The 23,958-nt window shown below is 42.1% G+C and overlaps 1 protein-coding gene and 1 non-coding gene across 15 annotated transcripts in view; one reads left to right on the forward strand and one right to left on the reverse strand.

Moving 5' to 3' along the window:
• The window catches only part of Pphln1 (periphilin 1), a 143,061-nt gene that overhangs the window by 53,504 nt on the left and 65,599 nt on the right, over positions 1–23,958 (forward strand). For 7 of the 14 annotated variants that reach the window (XM_008844847.3, XM_008844853.3, XM_029569196.1 and 4 more), the window contains 3 exons: positions 9,246–9,302; positions 12,457–12,536; positions 20,826–20,906. In XM_008844847.3, the coding sequence (XP_008843069.1) occupies positions 9,246–9,302; positions 12,457–12,536; positions 20,826–20,906 (218 nt within the window). The remainder of the gene's footprint in view (positions 1–9,245; positions 9,303–12,456; positions 12,537–20,825; positions 20,907–23,958) is intronic. The other 7 variants (XM_029569197.1, XM_029569192.1, XM_029569202.1 and 4 more) reach the window with 3 other exon arrangements.
• On the reverse strand, positions 2,357–2,462 carry LOC115072348. Its single transcript, XR_003851394.1, has one exon. It is a non-coding gene; the product is annotated as a U6 spliceosomal RNA (small nuclear RNA).

Below are 23,958 nucleotides of genomic sequence, written 5' to 3' on the forward strand. Positions count from 1 at the left end.
CCTTGACCCATGGTTAGCAATGGATCTGGTCCTTTCCATTGCCCCATAATGGGGTCCTTCCACCTTACCTGTACCTCAGGTCTCTGCTCCTGTCATCCCTAATGCTTTTGAAACTGGGATTCCAACTGATTTTTTTGAAAATTAAGAACATTAATAGTGAATAAGGTCATACCCAACTGTTGGTGGGGGCTCATTCCCCCTTTTTGTTTTTGTAACTGAAGTCTTAGGTTTTGATGGTTGCGTTCTATAATGGCTTGACCTTGGGGATTGTAGGGAGTTCCTGTATTGTGTTGAATTCCCCAAAGTGAAAAGAAACCTTGTAAATTTTTACTCACAAAACATGGTCCATTATCAGTTTTAATTCTTTGGCCAGTCCCAATGTAGCAAAGCACTGGAAAAAATGAGACTGACCATGTTTAGACTTCTCTCCCGTATGAGCGGTAGCCCAACAGGTATGTGAGAAAGTGCTGATGGACACAAAAATATACTTAAGCTTTCCAAAAGGAGCATAGTGTATGATATCCGTTTGCCACAAGGTATTGGGCTTGAGTCCCCTGGGGTTTACCCTTGGCTGTTGTACAGGCGGTACCTGTACGCAATAAGCCATCTTGTCTGCCTCTGCATTGTCTTGGGATAAAAGCCCAGGGAATCTTTGGTGCCCCCTAAGATGCTGTAAGAAAATAGGGGCTTCTCTCTCCTTAAGGAGCATACGAGTCTGAATACTGTCAGAAAGCAGTGGCCATCAGTTCTTTGAATTGAGCTGAGCCATCACAAGTGTGGACATATCCTTTTGGTTTCTCATCTACCACTGCAGTTCCAAATCTGCCCCCATCAGATTCGGTGAGCATTGCTGTCTACAGGGCAGACGGGACCCCCCCCCCCCCCGCCGCAAGCCACCTTCCCCAAACCGGGCCTTCCCAGCTGTCCCAGAGCCGGCCGCAACGCACAGCCAACGGTGGTTTTTTTTTGAAATGCGCCTGGCAGTTGCTGCTGGCGCGGGGGCGATCCCCCGCCCGGCTTTCGCTTGGGCCCCTCACGCACACGTTAATTTAAGGTGTGTGCTCCGCTCCACCCCGGCCTTCTGAAAAAGGCATCCATGGGTCTTGTTTTCATGGGTCCTGGGAGGCCCTGAAGCTGGCCAGGGCATGCCTGAGGCTCTGCTTGTTACTTTGGCCGCCTTTGGTTTCACTTCTGTTGCATTTCTGCATTCTTCCTCAAACTCTTCCCATGATTCCCATGTATCCCCAGTAAAAATATTAGTCCCAAGTAGCCAGGGAGCCAAATGAATCGCTTCTGCCCAAACCTTTTGAGCTACTGTATCTGACAGATCCAGTCCCCTGCTTTTAACCATATCTGTCAGTGCTTTAAGCGCCGGGTCCTCAAGCTTAATAGTTGCGTTACCCATCTTTCGGGTCTCACTTACCCCGAACTTTCTGATTGGCCCCAATCTGTTATTTTTCTTTCTTTCTTTTCAACTTCCTTTGAGCACCACGCTGGGTGCCAGTTGCCGGGGGTTTCGAGCCAGCGACCCCTGGGCAGTGATGATTGGGGATGAGTAAGCGCGCCATTCGCCAGCCTACGCCGCCCCCAGTACCGGGGATGATCAGACGTAAAGGGGAGTCTAGTCAAGCAGGGACTCATTTATTGCAGGTGTTAAAGAGCTTATAAAGGCACCTAGAAATCCCCCCTCCCCCAGGGTGTATCTTAAGGATGGTCATGTGCTGATCATGCACTCCTCAGCAGTGCAGAAGTATCCATTGAGACTTTTAAAACAAGTCAGGCCGCGCCCCACAGTAACTTCCTCTCAGACTTCTGCAAGGTGGGGCCTTTAGGTCCCCACATATGTTCACTGCATTAGTACATTTATTGATTGACTTTTTGGTGTTTAATTTTTTAGTTCTTTTTATGTTACAGATAATATCCCTTATCGTATGAATAGTTAGCAAAGATTTTCTTCCATTCTCTAGCTGTCTATTCATGCTGATAATTGTTTCCTTGGCTGTGCAGAAGCCTTTTAATTACATGTAATCCCATTTGTCAAGTCTTGAGATTTTTCCCATGCTATTAGAGTCTTTTTCAGAAAGTCCTTGCCCATCCTTAATCTGGCATCACAAGTGACTAGTCTGTTTCCCTCTGGTAATTTCAAAGTTTCAGGTCTATATTAAGATCTGTAATCCATTTTAAGTTGATTTTCATGTAGGGTGAAAACTGACGACTTCTACATATAGAAAACCAGTTTTCCCAGCACTATTTGTTAAAGAGCCTATCTTTCTTCAATACATGTTTTTAACCTTTGTCAAAAATTAGGTGGCTATAGCTGTTTAGTTTTATTTCTGAACTATTTATTATACCCCCTCCCAATATGTAATGCCTCATGAGTTGCATGTTTTCCTTGCACAGGGGCTATGCTAATCTTCCCCATGTTATTCCAATTTTAGTACTTGTGTTGCTGAAACCAGCACCTTATCTCTTGGTTTGATTTAAAGATGAAGTTGAGGCAGCTTAATGAAATGAACACCAAAACAAGATCAAATAAATGGATATAAGGATAAGAAAATAAAATAGGTGCTGGAGAGATGGCTCAGCGGTTAAAAGCACTGACTGCTCTTACAGAGGACCGGGGTTCTATTCCCAGCACCCCCATGTCGGCTATGAACTGTCCTTAACTCCAGTTCCAGGGGAATCCGAAGCCCTCTTCTGACCTCTACAGCATTGCATGACACGGGTGCACTCACATACATGCAGGCAATATGTTCATACACGTAAAATAAAAATAATAAAATATTTTTAAAAATTAAATAGAATTATTAAATAAAGACAATATTGCATGAAATAAATGCCTGTCATGTTGAACTGAACAGCCGCTATGGGCCACAAACATGAAAGGAGCACTGGCAGTGTTCACAGTGTGTCTCACTGAAAAGAAAAGCCAGCTGCCCATGAAGAACGATAGAGAGACCAGTGGATAATGATGAAAGGTTCGTGCCCTGAGCAGCAGCATTGGGAAGCTAGCACAGCAGCACTTGCATAGTGTCTTGAAACATATTTTCAAGGGAAGTCACTACCAATGTCAATGCCAAGTGTTTTGTTTTTTTAGAGGGGGGAAGAAAGGTAAAATTGACAATTTGGCATTTATGGTAAAAGTATTTGAAATAAATCTTAAGGCGTTTGTCCTTGTTGGACAATATCTGGCTACCTAGGCTCGTGTATTCAGGCTGTTTAGAAAGCCCACTCATTAATAGTTTGCAGACAAAGAGGTGTCCGTGGATCACAGCGCAGAGCTTGGAGGCAGAAAAGAACAGATAGTGTAGACAGAAACCAGGGGTCGAAGCCTCAGAGTCACACCCCTGAGAGGAAAGGCTGGACTTGATAGCAGTTGGAGAAGTTAATTGGCCTTGTCTCACAGGCCGCCTATATGGTGCCCCATTGTGTAGATAAGAGGTAGGTAGCTCATCGTCCTGTTAAGCAGTAAGCAGTATAACATCATTTTTCCTTCCTGAGACTAGACATTTGGGATGAGGTGCCAGAGGTCAGTAGGGTTAGGCTCTAGCTGTTTGTATAAGGCACCACAAGTTGCAGAGTCAGGTCCCAAGAAGTTAGAGTCTAATCATTGGAGAGTGGAGATTTTTTTTTTTTTCAAATCTCTGCGTTTTTTTCCCCCTGACAGAGAAGTCAAATCATTGACAGGGAATGAAGAATTCCTTTGTGGAGCTACTTCATAAGGTGCATGGAAGTGGGGGATAGAGTGCCCCTGGCTGGCATTGCTGATCTGTTAGAGTTTGGGAGGACCGCAGGCATAAAAGGCTTGACCATCTTCAGTGTAGTGGCCTGTAACCTGGAGGATATCAGTCGTAGAAGGTTAGGTAAGCAGAGACCAAACACAGTGAAGTGGAAAACAAGACACGGGGTGTGAACAGGAATAAAAAGGATGAGTTATTGTAGGACCTCTGGAAGGTAGGAAGATGTAGTGGTAATTATGAAGATGAGAAGTCTGGGAGTCCAGCAGTGTTGGAATACAGTGGTAAAGGTGTGGGGACAGGATCATAACTCCAGGAAAGTAATGGCCTCCATCTGTGTCTGCTAGAGTCTGGAAGTATTTGAAGGTTGGTTTTATTCACCTTGGTCTCATTGGAACAGGAGGAGATCTTCTAAAAAAATTTTATGTGTATATGAGTGCTTTACTTTCTTATATGTAGTGTACCATTCAGTCCTCTGCAAGAGCAGTCAGTACTCTTAACTGCTGAGCCATCTCTTCAGCTTGTAAAAGGAGATCTTTAAGAGGCTAACAGGAATAGATTGCTTTAGCTTGTAGTGGAAGTCTTCATTCTGGATAGAGGCATTCACAGTGACAGGCCTTGTAACTTGACTACAGCTGGACACACAAGGAACACTCTATTTATTTGGTTCAGTCGGCTGTGGGTAGACTTTTTAGCCTAGAGGAGGGTTTAAAGCTCGACCCAGACTTTTGGGTTATGTAGGGAGGTGATCTCAAACAGTGGAGTCAGGCTTGGGGTTGCACTTACCCTGACAGTGACAGCCTTGATTGTCTGTCCTAGTGATACACTGAGACAGGTGAGCAGTATTTGTCTCAAGGAAGAGCTTCCTGTAAAGAGTCTGGGATGGGTTGTAGACTGGGAGTAATCTTGGATTATAAAGATGCAGATTTTGAGAAGAATGAGTCAAAACTGTCCAGTCTTGAGTGGGAGCTTAATAAGAGATCTCTAAGAGTTAACTTCGGCATTTTGAGCTTCCTGGAAGGTTAAGGGTACAAGGCTATATGTAGATAATACTTAAATTTTGAGAGCTTCCTCCCTCCATAAGTGATACTGGAGATCAAAGCTGATGATTATTAGAAATCTATTTGCCAGTCTTTCCCTGGTATAGTTCCCTTTCGCTTGACAGACCGTAAAAGGGAAAGAGATCTGAGGGCCCCTTCAGGGTTGCCCTGAAAACTAGTGGGACAAGATTTGCAAATAGACCACAAGATCTGAGGAATTTCCTTGGCAATGTAAACAGGCTCAATCAGAATTTGGAGGACTTTGGCCTCCTGTTGCTTAGCCTGATAAAAATTGTCAAGTGTCTTCCATTGGGAGCATCTAAGGAGTAATAGTTTGACTTCTGACTTGGAAGTAAGGTTAGACGGGCTCTGAAACCATTCCTCTGGGGTGGCTATGAAGCCCTGATCATAAACTTATGGAGTCTCTTGAGTATGTATTGAGGGTGAGGGATTGGGATTGGGATCTAAGACAGTTTGGAGTGGAAGCCAGGCTGCCTGATTAGCTTGTTGATTGGCTTGAGGGGACCCAGAGCAGTACCAGAGTGGGTCTTCTGTCGGGCTTCCAGGCATAATGGCCACCTGAGTTTAAACAGGCTTCTAGAAGGGTCAGTATTTCAGAGACATGTTTAATAAGAGTATTATGAGCAGTGAAGTGGCCCCTTTTTGTTCAGATAACTGCATGGGCTTGGGTTAGGGTAGGTCAAATCTGTGTAAATGAATCTCATTCCTGCCCCCATCTGAAGAGATGGAGTAGTGTAGCTCTTGAGCTGTTTACCCAGAGGGGCCCAGATTCTATGGCTGCTGTGGGGCTTGCTGTGAAACTAAAAGCTTGTATCTGGTGGGCGGTCAGGAAGCTACTTTCATCTGTGAACCAGCCCCTAGGTGGGAATGTAGGGAATCTTGTAAATCTGGTCTAGCACTAAGGGAAGGTCAACTGTCTCCACAGGAATGTTTCAGAGAGGCCTCAGGCTTAGACTCTGGCAGCAATGTAATTTAAAATTTGTAGTAAGCTGTGGAGTTCAAAAGAAGAATCTGGTACTTGTTGATTCTGCTGTCTGAGACTCAATGGAAGGCCCTTGTAAAGTTTTTAAATAGGCAATAGCTGGTTACTTGACTGTCTTTGTAGAATTTTTAGAGGATCTGTCTCCCAGCTGAGCCAGATCAGGATGACGCTCTTGGTTGGGGGTTGGTAGAATTTTATTTTGAAGTACTATTTTTGGTTATACCTTCCTGTTGGATGTTCAACAGACTTTGTAGGTAGCCACAAAATAACTTTTTATGGTCAGTTGAGGTGCCTTATTGGGGAGGTTACTTTCAGAGACTTTCAGGAGCCCCTTACCAGAGGGGCCACAATCTTGCTGACCATATAGGAGCATGAGGACATTTCCTCTATGATGATCTTCTTTGCAGAATGTACAAGTGTTGGAGTCCAACCACTTGGATTTCCTTGGCGTCTTACCAGAGCTGTGGGAGCCTTCTAGAGGTGTTTCCTGGTCCCTTTTATACCTCATATTTGCTGGTTCTTTTCTGAGTGTGTGTGGTTTTTTGTTTGTTTGTTTAAGACAGGGTCTCCCTGTAGCCCCAGCTGGCCTGGAACTCACTCTGTAGACCAGACTGGCCTTGATCTCACAGAGACCCGCCTGCCTCCAAGTCCTGGGGATAAATGTATATGCCACCACCTCAGGCTCTTTCTGTATTACTTCTATAAAATTCCTGATGTAATTTAGGTTTTTCTGTTAAGAGCCTGGACACAGCCACATTTGATCAGTCTGTCTTTTATATAACAGATGTAGCTGGGGAATGGTATTAAAGCTTAAATTGCTATTAGCTAAATATCCTTTAACATTTAACTTAAATTGCCTGATGACATTGTTTATGTAAGGCCAGGTTAACTTCCTTTCCCTACTGTAAGTTTAAAATAACTAATTTGTTAGATTTGTTCCTGTCTTAGGAAGTAAAAGGAATTTGGACTAAGCTTATATTTATTCTTATTTACTTATAGGTCAATTTAAATTAAATCCTTTTGTGGGGGATTTCGTGTAAACATACCATATAACATGCACCTAAAGGTATATAACATATATCAAGTCATAGACACAGGCTGACAACTGGATAAACAGACAAAGTGACATAAACAGTTGCTTGGACACAGTTATGCCCACTTGTACAAGAAACCAGAGAACTTAAAACCTGGTTACATTTAATTGGAGTATATGCCCTTAGTAAAGGCAAGTTAGAAGACTTATATTGCAGGGGCACAGAGCCTAACCTTAACTTTTAGAGGGGCCCAGTGAAGGCAGAAGATCAAATGTGAAGCTTGTTATGTAGACAGGTGGAAATGCAGCAAACATGTTCGTGTTAGTAGATGTTTGAGAGATGAATAGCAGTTAACTTTTCTCTGAAGGAGAGTGCGTCTGGATAGGGTGAGGGACTGGTGGAGAGGGGAGGTGGGAACAGTGGTTAAGTGGAGGAGTATCAGGGAAGAGGTGACAGAGAAGCTGAAAGGTTGAGCAGGGGCTAGTGGAAGAGAATCTGGTGAGGCACATGCAGTACCTCCTCTTAGCTGAGGGTCCAGTGAAGACTTGGATGTAATGAATTTCAGTCCTTTCCTAAGTTATGACAGAATAGATCTGATTGCCAAGAACAGTAGCTTCATGTTCCAGTAGGCAGCCAGTGTTCTGTAGTCATAGCCCAGAGGTCTTGGGAATCTCACTCAGGAGCCAATCCACCTGGCAGTATTCAATTGCCCTTAGGGGCTGTTCCCTCCACCACCACAAACATCAGTCTCTAGAGAGGCAAGAGAAGAGTTCCCAGACAGGCCTCCAAAGTGACCTGCTGGGATGATGAGCTCAAGACACAAGGTGTTCATCAGACGGGAAGTGGTAGAGAAGTTTTAATACAGAGTAATACTGGACAGAAGCACAGTGATCAGTTCTGAGGGTAGGGTGTGAGAGCAAGTGCTGCCCTGAGAGAGTGGTCCTTTGACAGCAGTGAGGACAAGTTGCCAGGCCTTGTCTCCTGGACCATATCTGTGGGTCTTCTCTGAGCTGATGACAAGTGGACAGTGTGATGACGAGCTCACTTTCTTGTTAGGTAGGAAACTTTACACCACCATTTTCCTTCTCTAGGTCCCAGTTGTTTGTATAAGGCATCACAGTTGCTGAGTCAGTTACCAAACAGCTAGGGACTGATTGTTGGAGGGTAGGGCCTTTGGTTTTTACTTTCAGCCCTTTATTTTTAGTCTTTTTGTTTCTACAAGAAGCTAACAAAATTTGAGATTCCAAGTAAAGGATAATTAAGGGTTCAACCAGGATCATACCTGTAAATACATTTCAGCAGAAAATCCATGTATGAGAGACTTTGCATGGAATCAGCAAGACTGTTATTACTGTATTTAATCAGTACTAAATCTATTATTTATTGAGACCAAGTCAGAATGACTCTTTAAAAACTTTCCCAGTGTTGCTTTTGATTTCTAATGGTGACTTATTTTTCACCAGGCTGACGGACTTACTCCTTCTCCACCCTCTAATGAGTCTCAACCGTTCTTTGACTGGGAACCTTTGGTACTTGCAGTCATGAGTAACGTGTGCTCTGTATCTACTTAGCGGTGTTTTTATAATACTGTCTCATCCTTTCCTTTCTCCTTTCTGGCCATGATGTCTATGCCTGGTGTCCTCTTCACACTTCTGATTGGCTTTGGAACTTCTAGGGAATTAAAATTTCTTCTTTCTGTTCTGTCATGGTTCATAATTTACAACTAAACTGACAGGAGATGGGTCAACAGGGAAAAACATACAATTTATTATGTGTTACACACAAGACTATCCCAAGTAAGGGCCAGATAATCAAAGTTGATAAACTTTGGAATAGAGGTTAGTGACTTCTACTGGGGAGCTGTTAACAAGTTATGGGCAGGTGAAGGGAGGGATGCATGGAAAATGAAAATGTTTCCTTACTATGCACATCCAGTCTCAGGTAGTCTGAGTCTTCAGAAAAAGTAACGATGGTATGCCTGTCTGGTGAATGTCTGGTTGGAGTGTTTAACTCTAGTTAAACACATTACTAGATTCATTTTTAGATAGATAAAGGGGTGCTTACAGAAAGCCTCTTATCTCTGCTAAGTGAACATAGAGGAGTATACATTTCTTCTGTAAGAAGACGGCGCTCAGGGCTATCCAGGTGTCTGTCAATTCTCTGGTAGCCATTGAGAATGCTCACACGTGTACTTGCTCAGTGCATGCTTGACTGCTATACCTTGAGCAGTGGTTTTTCCTCTTGTGCTTTGATTTATGTTCAGTGGTAGTTGCTCAAGCAGCCCAGCTTGAAGGTAGGTCAGGAAACAGTTTAAAGTTAACCAGCAAATGCTCAGAACTTCCTTTCTCTGTTTCTACTTCTGGGGTCTTACCTTTCTCCTCCTGGGCAAAGAGGTGCTGGTGTTAATTCCTCCCTGCCCACCTTTCCCTAGAGCCCTCGTGTGTCGGTGCTTCCTACAAACGACAGAATGAAAGAAATCCAGACAGAGGTGAGTTTGGAGCTAGGTTCCGATCTGGGATTTTGAAGGGGTGGGAAGCTTGATTTCATAGAGGCTATGGAAATGGGGAAAGCACTGTTCCCTCAGCCCACTGTCATCAGGGCTGCATAGCAGTAGAGCAGAAGAGCAGGTAGTTGGTGTCTGGGCCAGCTGTGCCTGCCCAGCCACCTGCGGAAGGGTGGGCATTGCTAGGCCACTGGCAGGAGGGGTGGTTGTGCTTTCCTTGCTGGCTTCTTTTGCTGCCCATGTTTCCTTTGTCCTTTGCTTCTGGCCTGCCCCATTCATTTATGGAACAGGTGTGAGTGTGTGGATATGATAAACCACCTGCTTGGTCCTTCAGTGTTCTTTGCTTCTGCACAACAGCATTCGTTGATATCTGCTTAAATTAGCCTTTGAGCATCGAAAATCAGGAAAGGTTCCAAGGTTCCTTGGAATGATATCTGGCATCACTCCAGTAGTGGTGTCTTGTTTGTAAAGCAAAGTGAAAAGATTAACAGGTGTCTGAGCTGTTTGTGTCTTTTGTATCTGTACGTTGATGTTTTTTCCTGTGTCCTACCTAATGCTTGCTAAAATCGAGCCTGTTATTGGCACCAGAATTCCACTCTAGCCTTCCCCGGGCTCCCTATCCTCAGGATCTGCTTAGAGAGAATTTGAGATGAGACACACAGAGCCACACAACATAAGTAGAGTTCATTACAGAAGTAGGAGGAGCACTCAGAAAGGTGAGAACGAACAAAGAGACCATTGCTCCTTCCACACTTTGTACTATTTCTAAGGTCTCCAGAACAGATAGCATCTCCTGAAGAATATTGTCTTGCTGAAATGATTGACACACCCATTTGGATTGACTCTTAGGAAGGGGACGATGATGTGTCTACCTCTTCAGCTAGGTAGTAGTCCTAGGACCTTCTGGGAGGTCAGTGTCATGTCTCCATTCAGGGCCAGAGGTGTGATTCAGATCCCATTCTTGACCCACTTGCAGGTTCAGTTCTTGTTCTAGTCTGCTGGTTTTGAGGGAGAGGGATCCCCAGTGATCTTCAAGCCTGCTAATGTCTGAATAGCTACCTAACATAATTATGCCTTAATTAGCATGATCTGCTGTGCTGATTGGGCCAGCATCTCATCTTCTTTAAAGGGATTCCTTAACTGAATAGGATGGGGAAGTCATTTCAGCCTAAGGGTAGACAAGTAAGATTTACTTTTTCACGTGATTTTGAGTGCCTACTCAATGTGTTTAAGTTCTCACGCTAAGTAGGCCAGAGCTACTAAAAAGCTGTGAGACTTGTTCCTTCAGGAGCTCTTGGCAGTGGGTACACTGACACTCACAGCATAGGTTTTGCCTTGTGCAGTGGAAACAGTAAGAAATTATTTTGTTCTTGGTCATTTGGGGGATATATACTAATGGTCTGCATTAGTTTCTTTTGATTTTTAAGGTCTACAGGAACTTTTAAACCTTTTTTAGTTTGAAAGCCTCTTATGGTACAAAAATTATGGTACCACAAGCATCTAGGTTTTGTCTTTTAAAAAAAAATTGTTGAGGGGGCTGGAGAGATGGCTCAGTGGTAAAGAACACTGGCTGTTCTTGCAGAAGACCTGGGTTCGAATCCCAGCACCCACATGGCAGCTAACAACAGTCCGTAATTCCAATTCAGGGGATCCAACATCCTCTTCTGTCCTCTGTGGGCATTGTATGACACAGATGCACTTGCCTGCATGCAGGCAATACATGCATACACATAAAATAAAAATAAATAAAATATTAAAAAAAATTGTTAGACACGTAAGAGTCGGAATACTGTCTTGAGCACAGGGTCTCAGCCTCAGTGTTACTGACATTTGAAGCAAGGTGATTCTTTGTTATGGTGATGGGTGGGGCTGTCTCTCAAACCCAGACACTTGTCACAGTCCCTGGCCTGTAGACAATGTTAGCCAGTGGTAGTCTATCACAGGTAGTAATCAAGAATATCTTTATACACTTCCCAGTGTCAAGTGGAATAACAAAATTAAGTGTCTGTGGTTGAAAACCAGTGCTGTAGAGAATGCCTTCCATCTTTGGGACTGGCAAGAGGTGTTGTTCACTCTGCTCAAGTCAGTTAGAAGCCTGAGTATCTGCACCTTGCTTAGCTTTAGCTGGGGCAAGAAGTGCTTAAAGAAGCACTTGAGTTAAAGCTGGCTCTGCCGCTGCCGCCTGCGGGTGGTTTGGTCTTTGCTTTTGCTTTTGCTCTTGCCCGCTCTCCTGGCCTTTGCCCCCTTTCCAGGCTTCAGCAGCTTTTGTGTGGCCACTTTCTAAACATCTTACCTATGTTAACTGGTATTTTTAGTTTTTTCGTCATTTAAGATCAGAGGGTTGATTATATGTCAAATTTTATTTAGTAAGATGTTTTTCAATCAGGAGCAGCTTACTTCTAATGATTATTAAAGCTATTTAAATATATACAAATAATTTGGTTGTTGAACCTGCTACAGTAATTTTTATGTATTTTCTGGCTTAAATTTCCATTAAAAATGGTATACAGTATCTGTCAGGAGTCAATGATAAATAATGACTATCTCGGACAGTCTTATTTTAAACAATTTAATGCAATTTAATATAAAACAATTTAATGCAATTTAATGCAAATGTTTGTTAACATCATTCATGCCAGGTATTGGCCTAGTGCTCCGAATGAATATTCCAATTTTTTAATGACATGGATGTCTCAGGAGCACCTGCAGCATTTCTTGTCTGTGGCATTTGAGCGGAGCCTTGACTGACTATTCTCTTGGTATCTACACACTAATAGTGTACTGAATATTTTCATTGTGATGTATTAAAGATCATCAGGAACAGGAAAGAGGAAACATCATGATTGAGAATGTGTTTTGCCTTTCTCAACATTCTGTGATTGCGCTTATCATCTGACACTGGCGTGGCCTCGACTGCCATGAGTGATACTCTTTGATTCTGCATTACTTTCTTTGTGATGTCACGAAGAGATGGTTAACATAAAAACGTAATGAGACATTTCAGCATTAAAACACATATATGACTTTATTTGTTCAGCTACAAAACTGGAAACTTAAAAGCTAGAAAATTGCATCTTACTTTTCCTCATGTTGTTTCTTTTCCTATATTATTTCTTTCCTTATATATTTTCTTGTATAGGTAAAGAGAGGCCCGTCCAGTCTTTGAAAACATCAAGAGATACTTCACCTTCAAGTTCTTCAGCAATTTCTGCATCCAAGGTTTGTTACTTTTCTAAAATTGGTTTAAAGTAGAAGTACAGAACTGACTCAGCAGTAAAGAATGCCTGCTGTTCTTGCGTGAGGACCCGAGTTTGATTCCCAGCACCCATGTTGAGCAGCTCTCAACCGCCTGTAACTCCAGCTCCAAGGAAACCCGACAACTCTGCCCTCTGTTGACACTGTACTCACATGCACACACCACCAATACACAGAGTAGAATTATACAGTAAATGCTATTAATTGCTTAGAACAAACATTATGTATGGGGCTAAATGATCACATATGAAAGGTTGACTTCAAGTAATCGCAACTTGAAAATATTGTAGAAGCCAGGATGAATGATCTTTTTCCATAGGTTGTTTTTTCTCTGTAGGGTTTGCTAAAATTAGTACTTGCTATTGCAGCACTTGCTCATCTTGACGTTAGAAAAGTGAGAATAAATACTTAAGTGAGGTGTAAAGGATTTGCTTTTATTTGGAGGAATTGAAGGAACAGAGAGAAACCTAACTGAATACTCAGTATTTTCCTCATACAAGAATTCTGTGGGTAGATAGGAGTCTCCATTCTAGAGGGGCTGGAGGCTTAGACATTAGTTTCCTCAAAGGCTTAGGTGCTCTCCAGAATGCCATTTAAAAAAAAATAATTTATTGATAATTTCATACATGCATATAAGATATTTTGATCAAATCCATGCCCACTCCCTCTGCTCCAACTCTTCCCATATTTCCCATCACGTTTTTCTGATAACTTCACATACTCTTTCTTCCTTTGTTTTTTTTTTTTTTTAAATGGGGCTTTTGCTACTCTAACATTCCCCCCGCTGAAGAGGTAACCCTAAAGTCTTTTAAGGATAAGAGCTCCCAAAATCTTTCAACATTTTTGTCCATTGAGTATGTTGCTAAGAGGCCCAAGGACATTTTGACTTTCAGCCAAGAAACTGGCTACTTTTCATTGGGGTCTTTTTACCCTAATTGCCTAGCCAATTCCTACCTCCTATTATCACACCATCCCCTGCAGAGTTTACCCAAATTGCTGACAGGGAATTGGGATGTAGACCGCTCTGGCTTCTTCCATGCTGAACAGGGACACAGGGTGAGGCAATTGGAGTACCCCTTCAGTGGGTCTATCTAAGAAAAGAAAGCCTGTAACTGGTGAAGAGGAGATGTGAAGGAGAAGTAACGCAAGAGTAGTTAGCATTACAAGTTCTAGACAGCGAACTAGAAAAAAGTCAGAACAGGGCAATTTTCAAATGTTCATATGAGAGTCCATTGGAATTTCCTGACAAGGGCTTCCAAAAGCATTCCTCTCTTAGGTTCCTCCTCATTTTCCTTTTCTCTTCCAAGGCTGGACTCTAGAATGATGGCTTCAGAATTTGCTTTCAGGCATTTTGATAGCTGTTGGAGTGGTTAGAATCAGTGTCAGTTCCTTCTCAAAGGCTTCTAGATAGGGGGAGAAAATAAATTTAGCCACCATTTTAGAACAATAGTGGGTTGTCTCCCTTAGCTACAGGTGGGTATTATAGTATTGGAGACCAAAATTTGAAGTCTTACATCTGATCAGTGTTTTCTAATAAGGAACAAAATCATCAATGAGAAATAATTGTCCAACTTTTTATAGAGACTTAAGCCTAATGTCTGGGAAGTGTAATCCCTTGAACTCTTTGAAGAAATATACTAATCACTTTACTCTTTGATTATACTTTCCTTTTGGGTGTTTAAGACCATACAGTTGGCCCAAATAAGTCAATTTATTTTTACACTTCAGGTCGTTTGAGGATCTGTTCCTCAGGGGTCACATGGGGCTCCTTTCTTTAACCAGTTCTGTCTATGTAATGGTAAGTCAAAAGTCGTGCTTGACCATGGCTGGCTTCACTTGGAAGCATGGAGGAAATGTTTCCCCTGAGTTGACCTTCCTCTTTGTAGACTGGACACTGGTTCAAATCTGGTAGGGTCTCCATGACCTCTCTGAACAAGAGCACAGGTGACTAACCACAGTTACAGGACATTTTGAGAGATGTTCCATAGCCCCCTGGAACTTAGTCGAACTTGGAGGGCAAGGAGCAAAAAATGTCCTTTAAGTCCCTCTGACCAGATAAGTATAGGCCTCAAACTGTGGCTGTTAAACATCCAATGAGGTTAGTTCTACCAGTCTGGTACTTTTAATTACCATGTGCTGTGTAGATAAGGCTTGGGTAAAAACCACATATTCTTAGATAAACCTTGACTAGATATATATTTTGTTCTTGAACTAGTTGACTAAACTACGACCTTAGAAATTTTAAGATTATGTGTATTATTTTTGTCTAATCCTTTATATTTATAACGAACCTACACAAACCTTCATCACTTGCTTAGTCTTTCTCACTTTTTCTGTCTTTTTCTGTGTCCCCATTCCCATATCCTTTTAACATCTTTTACATTCTCATTTTCTTTTTTTAATAATTATGAGACATAATAACATTAACAAATAAATTTTCCAACTGCTGTGAGAATTCTTTACCTGGGGTTACTACGCAATGCTTATCCCCTTTTAACATTCTAGTGTCATACCAGTGTTTGATTAGAGTCTTACTGGGGAACCAATGAATTTACTGACCTTACTTACCAAGATAACTGAGGGTGTGCTGAAGTATGTGAAATGACCTGAGGCTATGCATACATTTTTGCTGGGTAAAGTATTCTGGGGGGGCATCTCTTCTCATGTAGAACTGGAAATACCTTGGTCCAGGCTCTTCTGGCTTTCATAGTTTGCATTGATGTCAGCTGTAATTCTGATGGGCTTTCCTTTGTTTGTGACTTGCTGTTTTTCTTTTGCTGCTTTCAGTATTCTCTCTTTGTTCTGTACACTTAGTGTTTTCACTGTGATATGTCAGATATGTGATATGTGGGGAGTTTCTTTTCTGATCCTGTCTATTTGGCATTATATGTGCTTCTTGTATTTGTATGGGGATGTCTTTTTTTAATTTTGGGAAATTTTCTTCTGCAATCCTGTTTAAGACCTGGTCACTACCATTAATCTGAAATTCTTCTCCTTCCTCTACGCCTACGATATGTAGGTATGTTCTTTTCATGGTGTCCCACATCTCTTGCATATTCCATTCCTTTGTTTTTTTTCAATTTTTCATAATCTTTGAGAGGTCCAGTTCTTCAACTTTATTCTCCAATGTTGATAGTCTGTTTTCCATTTCATTCATTCTAATGGTGAGGCTTTGCGCTGTTGTTTTAAGTTGGCTTATTGAGTTTTGCACTTCCTTCTTCATTTCTGCCTGAGTTTTCTTCAATGTTTCTATCTCTTGTGAATTCATTCAGAAGTTTCTCCTTAACTTTTAGTTCTTTGATTTGTGATTTGTTTGTTCAGTGAATTCCTTGATCATGTTTATGATTGTTCTTTTAAATTCAGTGTCCTGGGTTTTCTCTAGGGGGTTCTCCTTGTAGAACTCTTCTACAGGACTGGTAGAGTTTGGTGGGGACATAGTGTTTTGGCTTTCCATTTTATTCTTCAGTTGTGATTTTGGCATGTGAATTTCTTTTGTTGTTTGTAATTCTGATAGGAGAATTAAGTTGAAGTTTGCTTCTGTTTGTGTTATTTGTGTGCCTTGTTCCTTTTCTTACTGGTTATGTAAATCTGGTTGGTCCATGTTTCAGGGTCTCTCAAGTTTTATTTTGGATCAAACTGATGGTTTCAGATTAGCTATTCAGGAGCACTCACAGAAGGCCAAGTCAGGTTCCAGTCAGGTCCACTCAGGCTTCCTTCTAAGTAAATTCCTTCGAGTTTGCTAGTGGGAACTCAGAGAAAATTTGTGAAGTTCACTAAGGGGGGGGGGCCTGATTTTAGGACTCTCAGTGGTCTGCTGAGTTTTCAGCCCCTATGCCAGCAGAAGTCCAGAACGGGCACTGTATGGTGGTACGCTGAGATCACAGATGCTACATTGATGGAGGTCAGAACCCACCCTCTCAGGCTGTTTGCTATAAGATCTTAGACTTATTCTACCAAAATCAGGTCTGCCCCAGGGCCTTGGGAGGGGCCTCATGGAATCCCAGTTAAGGGATTGTGTAGGCTCAATTAGAGGTCGCTCACCACCACATGGAGGCAGGATCTGGGCACTCTCAGGCCCTGAGTTCTCAGCCCCTATGCCAGGGGGAGGCTGGAACAGGCATTATCTGGCGGTCTGCTAAGGTCTCCCAGGATGCCATTCTTTTCATCTCTATTTCTCAGCATCTCAAACCATCTTGGAAGAATGGACTCCCTCTTTCTTTTCTTTCTGTAAATTAAAATTGTGTGTGTGTATGTGTGTGTGAGTGTGTGTGTGTGTGTGTGTGTGTGTGTGTGTGTGTATTGGGGATGTATGTTCACATAAGTGACAGTTACTCGCAGTGAACAAAAGAGGGTGTTAGAATCCCTAGAGCTTGAATTCCAGATGATTGTGATGTACATGACATGGTTTCTGGGAATTGAACTCGAGCCTCTGAGAACAGTACATGCTTTTAGCTACTGAGCCTGCTGTCCACCCTGGACCCCATATCTTTAATCCTCCCAAAGTACATTTGAGGAATTGCTATTTCTGTTTTCTTTAGAGTTGTCTTTACAGATCTTGTGCCCTTTCTTGTGCTTTCTTTCTGTTGTTTCTAGTCGTCTCTTCACCACATCTTTCTTTATCTCTTTTTCACTGTTTCTACATTTTAGCAAAAGTAGATGTCACTGGCCATGCAGTGCTGGGATTCTGGGGCAGCAGCTCTTTGTCTCAGAGGAAGAAGTGAGATTGCTCTGACAGATCTCAGGGTTCTAGAATGCCAAGTAGCCTTTTGCTTTCTTTTGTGATACTGGGTAGAATTCAGGTCCTTGTCCTTGCATATGTTGGCAGACATTCTACACTGAGCAGCATCCCCTGCCCTGGAATGTCAGCTTTTTTTTTCTTAAAAAAATTTTACTAGCGTTGCTTTTTTTTTTGGTCTTTTTGAGACAGGGTCTCCCTATAGGCCCAGCTGTCCTGGAAGTCACTATGTAGACCAGGCTGGCCTTGAACTCACAGAGATTCACCTGCCCCTGCCTCCTGAGTGCTGGGATTAAAGGCGTGTGCACCACCACACCCAGCAGCATTGCTTTCTTTAAGAAGTACAAAGATTACATTAAAATACTTTGTGTAGGTTGGAGAACTTGGAAAGGGCAAACTCATATTAAAGGAGTAATGACAGATTTCACATCATTGTTGAAGCTTGGTAGTATAGTTTTGTCAGTAAACAATATTAAAAAATTATAGTAGACTTGTAGAATTTAGAATTTACATTCTAGGATGTAATTATATAGCTCAGTTTGAGAGTTGTATCAGTTTAGTTATTATAGTATTTGCTTTTTTGTTGTTGTTTTTAACTTCCCACAATGAGGTTTTTCTCTCTAGAAATTCAGTTGGGGCATGAACGCCAGCTTTCTCTGATTTGCTCGTTACTGGTATATAGAAAGGCTACTGACTTTTGTAGATTAATTTTGTAACCTGCCACTTTACTGAAAGTGTTAATTATTTCTAGGAGTTTTCTAAGTGGAATTTTTCACATCTCTTAGATATAATATCATATCATCTGCAAAAAGGGATAATTTGGTCTCTTCCAATTAGTACTCCTTTAATTCCCTTCTCTTGTCTTATTGCTCCTCAAGAGTTTCAAGCATTATATTGAAAAGGAGTGGAGGTAGTGGACAGCCTTTTCTGGTTCCTGATATTAATAGGAATGCTTCCAGTTTTTTTCCATTTAGAATGATGTTGGCTGAGGGATTGCTGTATACAGCTTTAATTATGTTGAGTTATGTTCCCTCTAGTCCAATTCCCTCTAGGAGTTTGAACATAAATGCATGTTGAATTTTGTCAAAGGCCTCCTCTGCATCTATTGAGATGACCATGTGATTCTTGTCTTTGACTCCATTTATACAATTTATGATATATATTGACCTATGTACATTGAACTGTTTTGCATCTGTGGAATAAGGCCAACTTGATCATGGTGGATGAGCTTTCTGATGTGTGTCTGTATATGGTTTGCAAGTATTTTGTTGAGAATTTTTGCATCTATATTAAGGATATGGGTCACACCGCTAGACTAATGTGATTTCTTGCTGGATGCAAAATATGTATCCTTATGTTTACAGACAAATATCCCAGGAACCACTCATCAAAGAAGCTCATTTTGCACCAGTCAGAGATTATTACCAAGTACCACAACTGGTCATACACAGACATTGTCTATGAATTGCCCAGACCTAAGTGATACATCTATAATGCAACCTCTACACCTCAGGCTCATGGAACATAAAACAGGGATAATGAAGAGGATACTAATGATTCTCTCATTTCTCTGTAATGAAGTTCCCTCATGCAGTGGAGGGCCAGGAACACAAAAGGTCATAAATAGCCAAAGTGTAGAGATCAAGAGTGTGCTGAATGGTGGTCCTTGGACAGGATCCCTTTATTAAACTTCTCTCACCCAAGACTCAGGGACCATCGAGGAAAAGGGGGCAGAAAGATTGTAAGAGCCACGGGGGAGGTGCATGACCATATGGAAACAGAGTCCCACAAGCTCCTGGGAACCTGCCCAAATGATTCTATGGCAGTGGTGTCAGCACACACAAGTCCCATGCAAACTCAGGCAGACAATAACCCAGCATAGAACTGGGAAAATGAACAGCAGACTTCAGTCTTATCTGAAGGAATGTTGGCAACTGATTGCTGCTAGATGAAGAAGAGCTGATCTTCCTAAGACAAAACAAGGGGCTCTAGATAGGCTGACTGGAGTTAGTGGACGGACTTGCAGTCAGGAACGGCTGGGGGCACTAACAACACATTGAGTCTTCACGGGAATGACAGAGTATATGGACTCCAGTGGGGTGGGGGGTGCTATGGGAGAGTGCCAGTGGGGATGGCTATATAAAGATGATTAAGATTGTTTGAGCTGTTCTGTATGAAATACACAAAGAATTCAACTTTAAAAAAAGAATTTACCATAATAAAATTTCACCATCATTCATTTCATTAAAGATAAGAGGTTGAAGTCAGAGTTGGGCATGTGGGCACACATCTCTGATCCTAGCACTCCAGAGGCAGAGGCAGGAGGATCTCTGTGATTTCAAGGCCATCCTCATCTATTAGCGAGTTCCAGGCCAGGTAGTAAGACTCTGCCTCTAAAACTAATACAACAACAAAAAAACCCCAAAGTTGAAATTAGTCTGATCTTATTTATGTCCTACTTACAATTAGTATATAATTTGTTGGTGTCCTTTGCATAGGGCCTTAGGTAAGTTCTTGAAATTTTATATAAATGAAATTATGTGTGATGGCTAGTCTATAGGTCCCAAAGGAATTGAAAGTTAAAAGTATTCTGTGTTGATGGGGCTGGCTCCGCTGCTCTTGCAACTGTAACTCCCATTCCAGGGGATCCAGTGCCCTCTTCTGGCCTCCATGGACATTGCACAACATGGTGCACTTACATACATGTAGGTGAAACACTCATAAAATAAAAAATAAATTTAAAAAAATTAAAAGAAAAAGTTTTGTGTTGTTTGTTTTGCATTTTGGTTCTTTCGGTTTTTATTTTTATTTTATTTTTAAAAATATTTTATTATCTTTATTTTGTGTGTATGGGTATATTGCCTGCATGTATGTGAGTGCACCCATGTCATGCAATGCCACAGAGGTCAGAAGAGGGCTTCGGATTCCCCTGGAAGTGAAGTTAAGGACGGTTCGTAGCCACCATGTGGGTGCTGGGAATCGAACTCGGGTCCTCTGTAGGAGGAGCCAGTGCTCTGAACTGCTGAGCCCTCTCTCCCTTCCTGGTTTTGATTTTTTACATGGTGTTTCTCTATGTAGCCTTGGCTGGTCAGGACTTTCCCTGCCTCAGCTTCAGCCTTCCTGGTGCTAGTATTACTGACAAATGCTGTCATACCTGGCTTTATTTGGGATTTAAAAATTATGTGTATGAGTGTATTGCCTGCATGTATGTAAGTGTACCCACATCATGCTGTGCCCACAGAGGTCAGAGGAAGGTGTTGGATCCTCCAGAACTCGAGTTACAGATGGTTGTTAGCTGCCATGTGCGTGCTGGAGCAGCCAGTGCTCTTAACCACTGAGCCATCTTGTCAAGCCCCTATTTGGAATATTTTTGAAGGAGGAAAAAAAGGAATGTTTATGTTCTCCATAGAAATGAAAAATTTATAAAATTTAAGCTGTGTAAATGGGGTGTGCTTCTTAACATAACTGGGTTAAAGACCTGCAAGAATTGTAACAACAGTGTTCTTTTCCTTTATTAGGCGTTAGACAAACCAAGTAGGCTAACTGAAAAGGAACTTGCTGAGGCTGCAAGCAAGTGGGCTGAAGTCTCTGAGTTTGAGGTATATCATTACTTCTCCTTTATGTTACAGATTGAAGGTTATGTATAGATTTCATGTATTTATATTTATCTTTTTAAATAATTGTTTTGGAAAATTTCATGCTTCAGCATTGTGTTTGCATTATTTCCACCCCCAGGCCTCCTCCAGTCCCCCTTAACAGTCTCCAACCCCCTCACAGTTTTTGTCCTCATCTTTGATTGTTAATTGTCACGTGCGCACACATACATTTGTAAATACACACATGACACATTAAGTCCATTTAGCATTGCTTGAGTGTTCGTGTGTAGGGCTGCCCACTTGGGATTTGATAACCTCTCAGGGAGCTAGTTTCTTGAGAAAAATTATTGTCCTTCAGCATCCATTGGTTGCTTATAGCTCTTTATCTTGAAGTGGGACCCTGGAACTTTTCTGTATCCACATTGGCTTGTCAGCTGACTTTGTCATTATGCAGATCTTGTTAGATCTTGATTTCATGGGTGCAACTTCCTTATTATGTCTAGAATATTAATTAGCAGTAAGTGTCTTGTTTCTCTTAATTTTTCTACCCCCACTTCTGAGATTTTCCCTGAGCCTTAGGTGTAGAGGTTGCGCTGTAGATGTGTCACTTAGGGCTGGGCACCTCACCGTCAGTTATCTCTACATTCTGACCAGTTGTGGAACTTTGTTATAGTCTCCATCTTTTGCCAAAGGAAGCTTCTTTGATGAGTGGTGAGAGGCACATGTGTTAGTTATTTTTCTGTTGCTGTAATAGAAACACTGACCAAAGCAGTTTATAGAAGGAAGAGTTTATTTGCTACAGTTCCAAGGGAATTTACAGTCTGTCATGGCAGGGAGGCATGGTGGCTGGAGGTGGCTGGAGGTGGCTGGAAGTGGCTGGAGCAGGAACAGCAGAAGCTAAGCTCTCACACCATCACGCAGGCACAGGAAGCAAGAGAGTGTCTGGAGATGTGGCAAGGCTTAAGAACTCACTAAGCCCACCCCCAGTGATGTGCTTCCTCCAGGATAGCCACACCTTCTAGAACCTCCCAAAACAGCGCCAGCATCTGGGCACAAAATGTCCAGATGCTTGGTTTGAATTTTCACTCAAACCACCATAGCACACTTTTCTGTGATTATAGGGATATGTATTTAGAATACAGGAAAAATTACGTGGGTCTAGTAAAGTGGCACTAAATCTAGTAGGTTCTCCTCTGAAGGCTATGACCTCTCCACCCATGTGTGCTTTGCTATGTTTACAGTGCCATGCATAGATTCCCATCTAATGAGTATATCTTTAAGTCCTGTTAGACAGCTATTGATAACCCCAAGGTGAAAGTACTGCACCAGTAAAGATAATTTGGTGGGCCAGTCAACTGTTGTGCAAATAGGCTCCCAGCTGGGCTGAACCATTGATTGGTTGTCTCCCTTGGCAGCTTGGATAGTATCTTCTGATACTATGATGGTTAGTCTTCAGGGAAGAGGCTTTCAGGTCAGTTCCAACTCATTTACTCCATGTAGAAGATCAACCTTCAAATTCTGGAATTTTGTAAACTGGGGGTAGAAGTTAGGTGTGGTACTGTACACCTTAAATCCTAGCACTTAGGAGGTGGAGGGAGAGGCAGAGGATCAAGTGTGGTACTGTACACCTTAAATCCTAGCACTTAGGAGGTGGAGGGAGAGGCAGAGGATCAAGTGTGGTACTGTACACCTTAAATCCTAGCACTTAGGAGGTGGAGGGAGAGGCAGAGGATCAAGTGTGGTACTGTACACCTTAAATCCTAGCACTTAGGAGGTGGAGGGAGAGGCAAAGGTTCAAGAGTTCAAGATCATCCTGGGCTACATAGCAAGTTTGAGGCTAGCCTTGGAAGAATGAGACCCTATCTAAAAAAATTAAAATGAAACCAGAAAGGGGATAGTGAAATGGAAAAACTGACTCCATTTGGTTTTAGCTAAATTTTGCTTTATGCTTTGTTTCTGCCCAGCCACTCCCACTGCAGCCAGGCAGCCGTGAAAGCTGCACCTGTAGTTTCAGGGGGGTTCACTGTTTTCTACAATACTGGGAATTTCCAACTAGCCTGGTAGCGCACCCTCCCACCCAGCTGTACCTACATCTCCATGTTGTCCTCTAACCCTGGTGTACCCGTATCACCATGGAGCCCATTGTCTCTGTTTTTCTTAATTGAAATTTTTTGTTAACTCGAAACCTCTTCTTAACTGACCTGTCCTTGGTCTGGTGATCTCATGTAACTGTGGTTATTTGCTCTGCTCCTAGCATAATGTAATTGTGGTTTTATACACTCCTTCCCTAGCATAATGTAATTGTGGTTTTATACACTCCTTCTACCTCCCCTAGGGATCAAGAGTTCTTAATGCAACCATCACTGTGTGGCATTCCTCTGTGCCTTTGGCTTGGTACAACACAAACTAAAGAACTTTGGCAGTTGATGGCTGCTGGGAGGATCGGAAAAACAGTGTCTTACAGGGTTGGGATTCTTGATGGGCCCAGTGTATGGATCTACACTGGACATTAGGGGACACAAATCATACTCTATGGACTACGTTATTTATAAGAGAATTCATTAAATTGGGTAGGGGAGGTAGGGAGAGGTGGGACAGATCTAAATGTCATCAAATTATAGTGTATGAAAATTGCAAAAATTCAATTAATGCAAAAAAATAACCCTTAAATGGGAAACAAAATCTGATTTTCCTGAGGTGTTGTATAAAATAACTGCTTCACAACTAATTGTTTTGTCTACAAAGTAAATAAAGTCTAGCTTTGTTTCTGAAAAAAAATTATTACTCTGTGTGTATGTATGTACAATGTGTGTGTATGGGTGTATGTCAGAGGACAAGTTCATGGAGTTAGTTTTCTCCCACCTTTATGTAGATTCTGAAACTCAGGTCACCAGGCTTGAGCTGCAAGAATCTTTATGCACTGAGCCATCTGATGGCCTTGTTTACTTACTTTATTTATGTAACTGTGTGTGTGTGTGTGTGTGTACGTACATGATCTGTGTGTATGGGTATGTGTACCGTGGAGTGCATGTGGGGGTCAGAGGACATGTCGGTC

This window comes from Nannospalax galili, unplaced genomic scaffold (genome assembly GCF_000622305.1).
Source record: "Nannospalax galili isolate Female #2095 unplaced genomic scaffold, S.galili_v1.0 scaffold1022, whole genome shotgun sequence".
NCBI classification, from domain to species: domain Eukaryota; kingdom Metazoa; phylum Chordata; class Mammalia; order Rodentia; family Spalacidae; genus Nannospalax; species Nannospalax galili.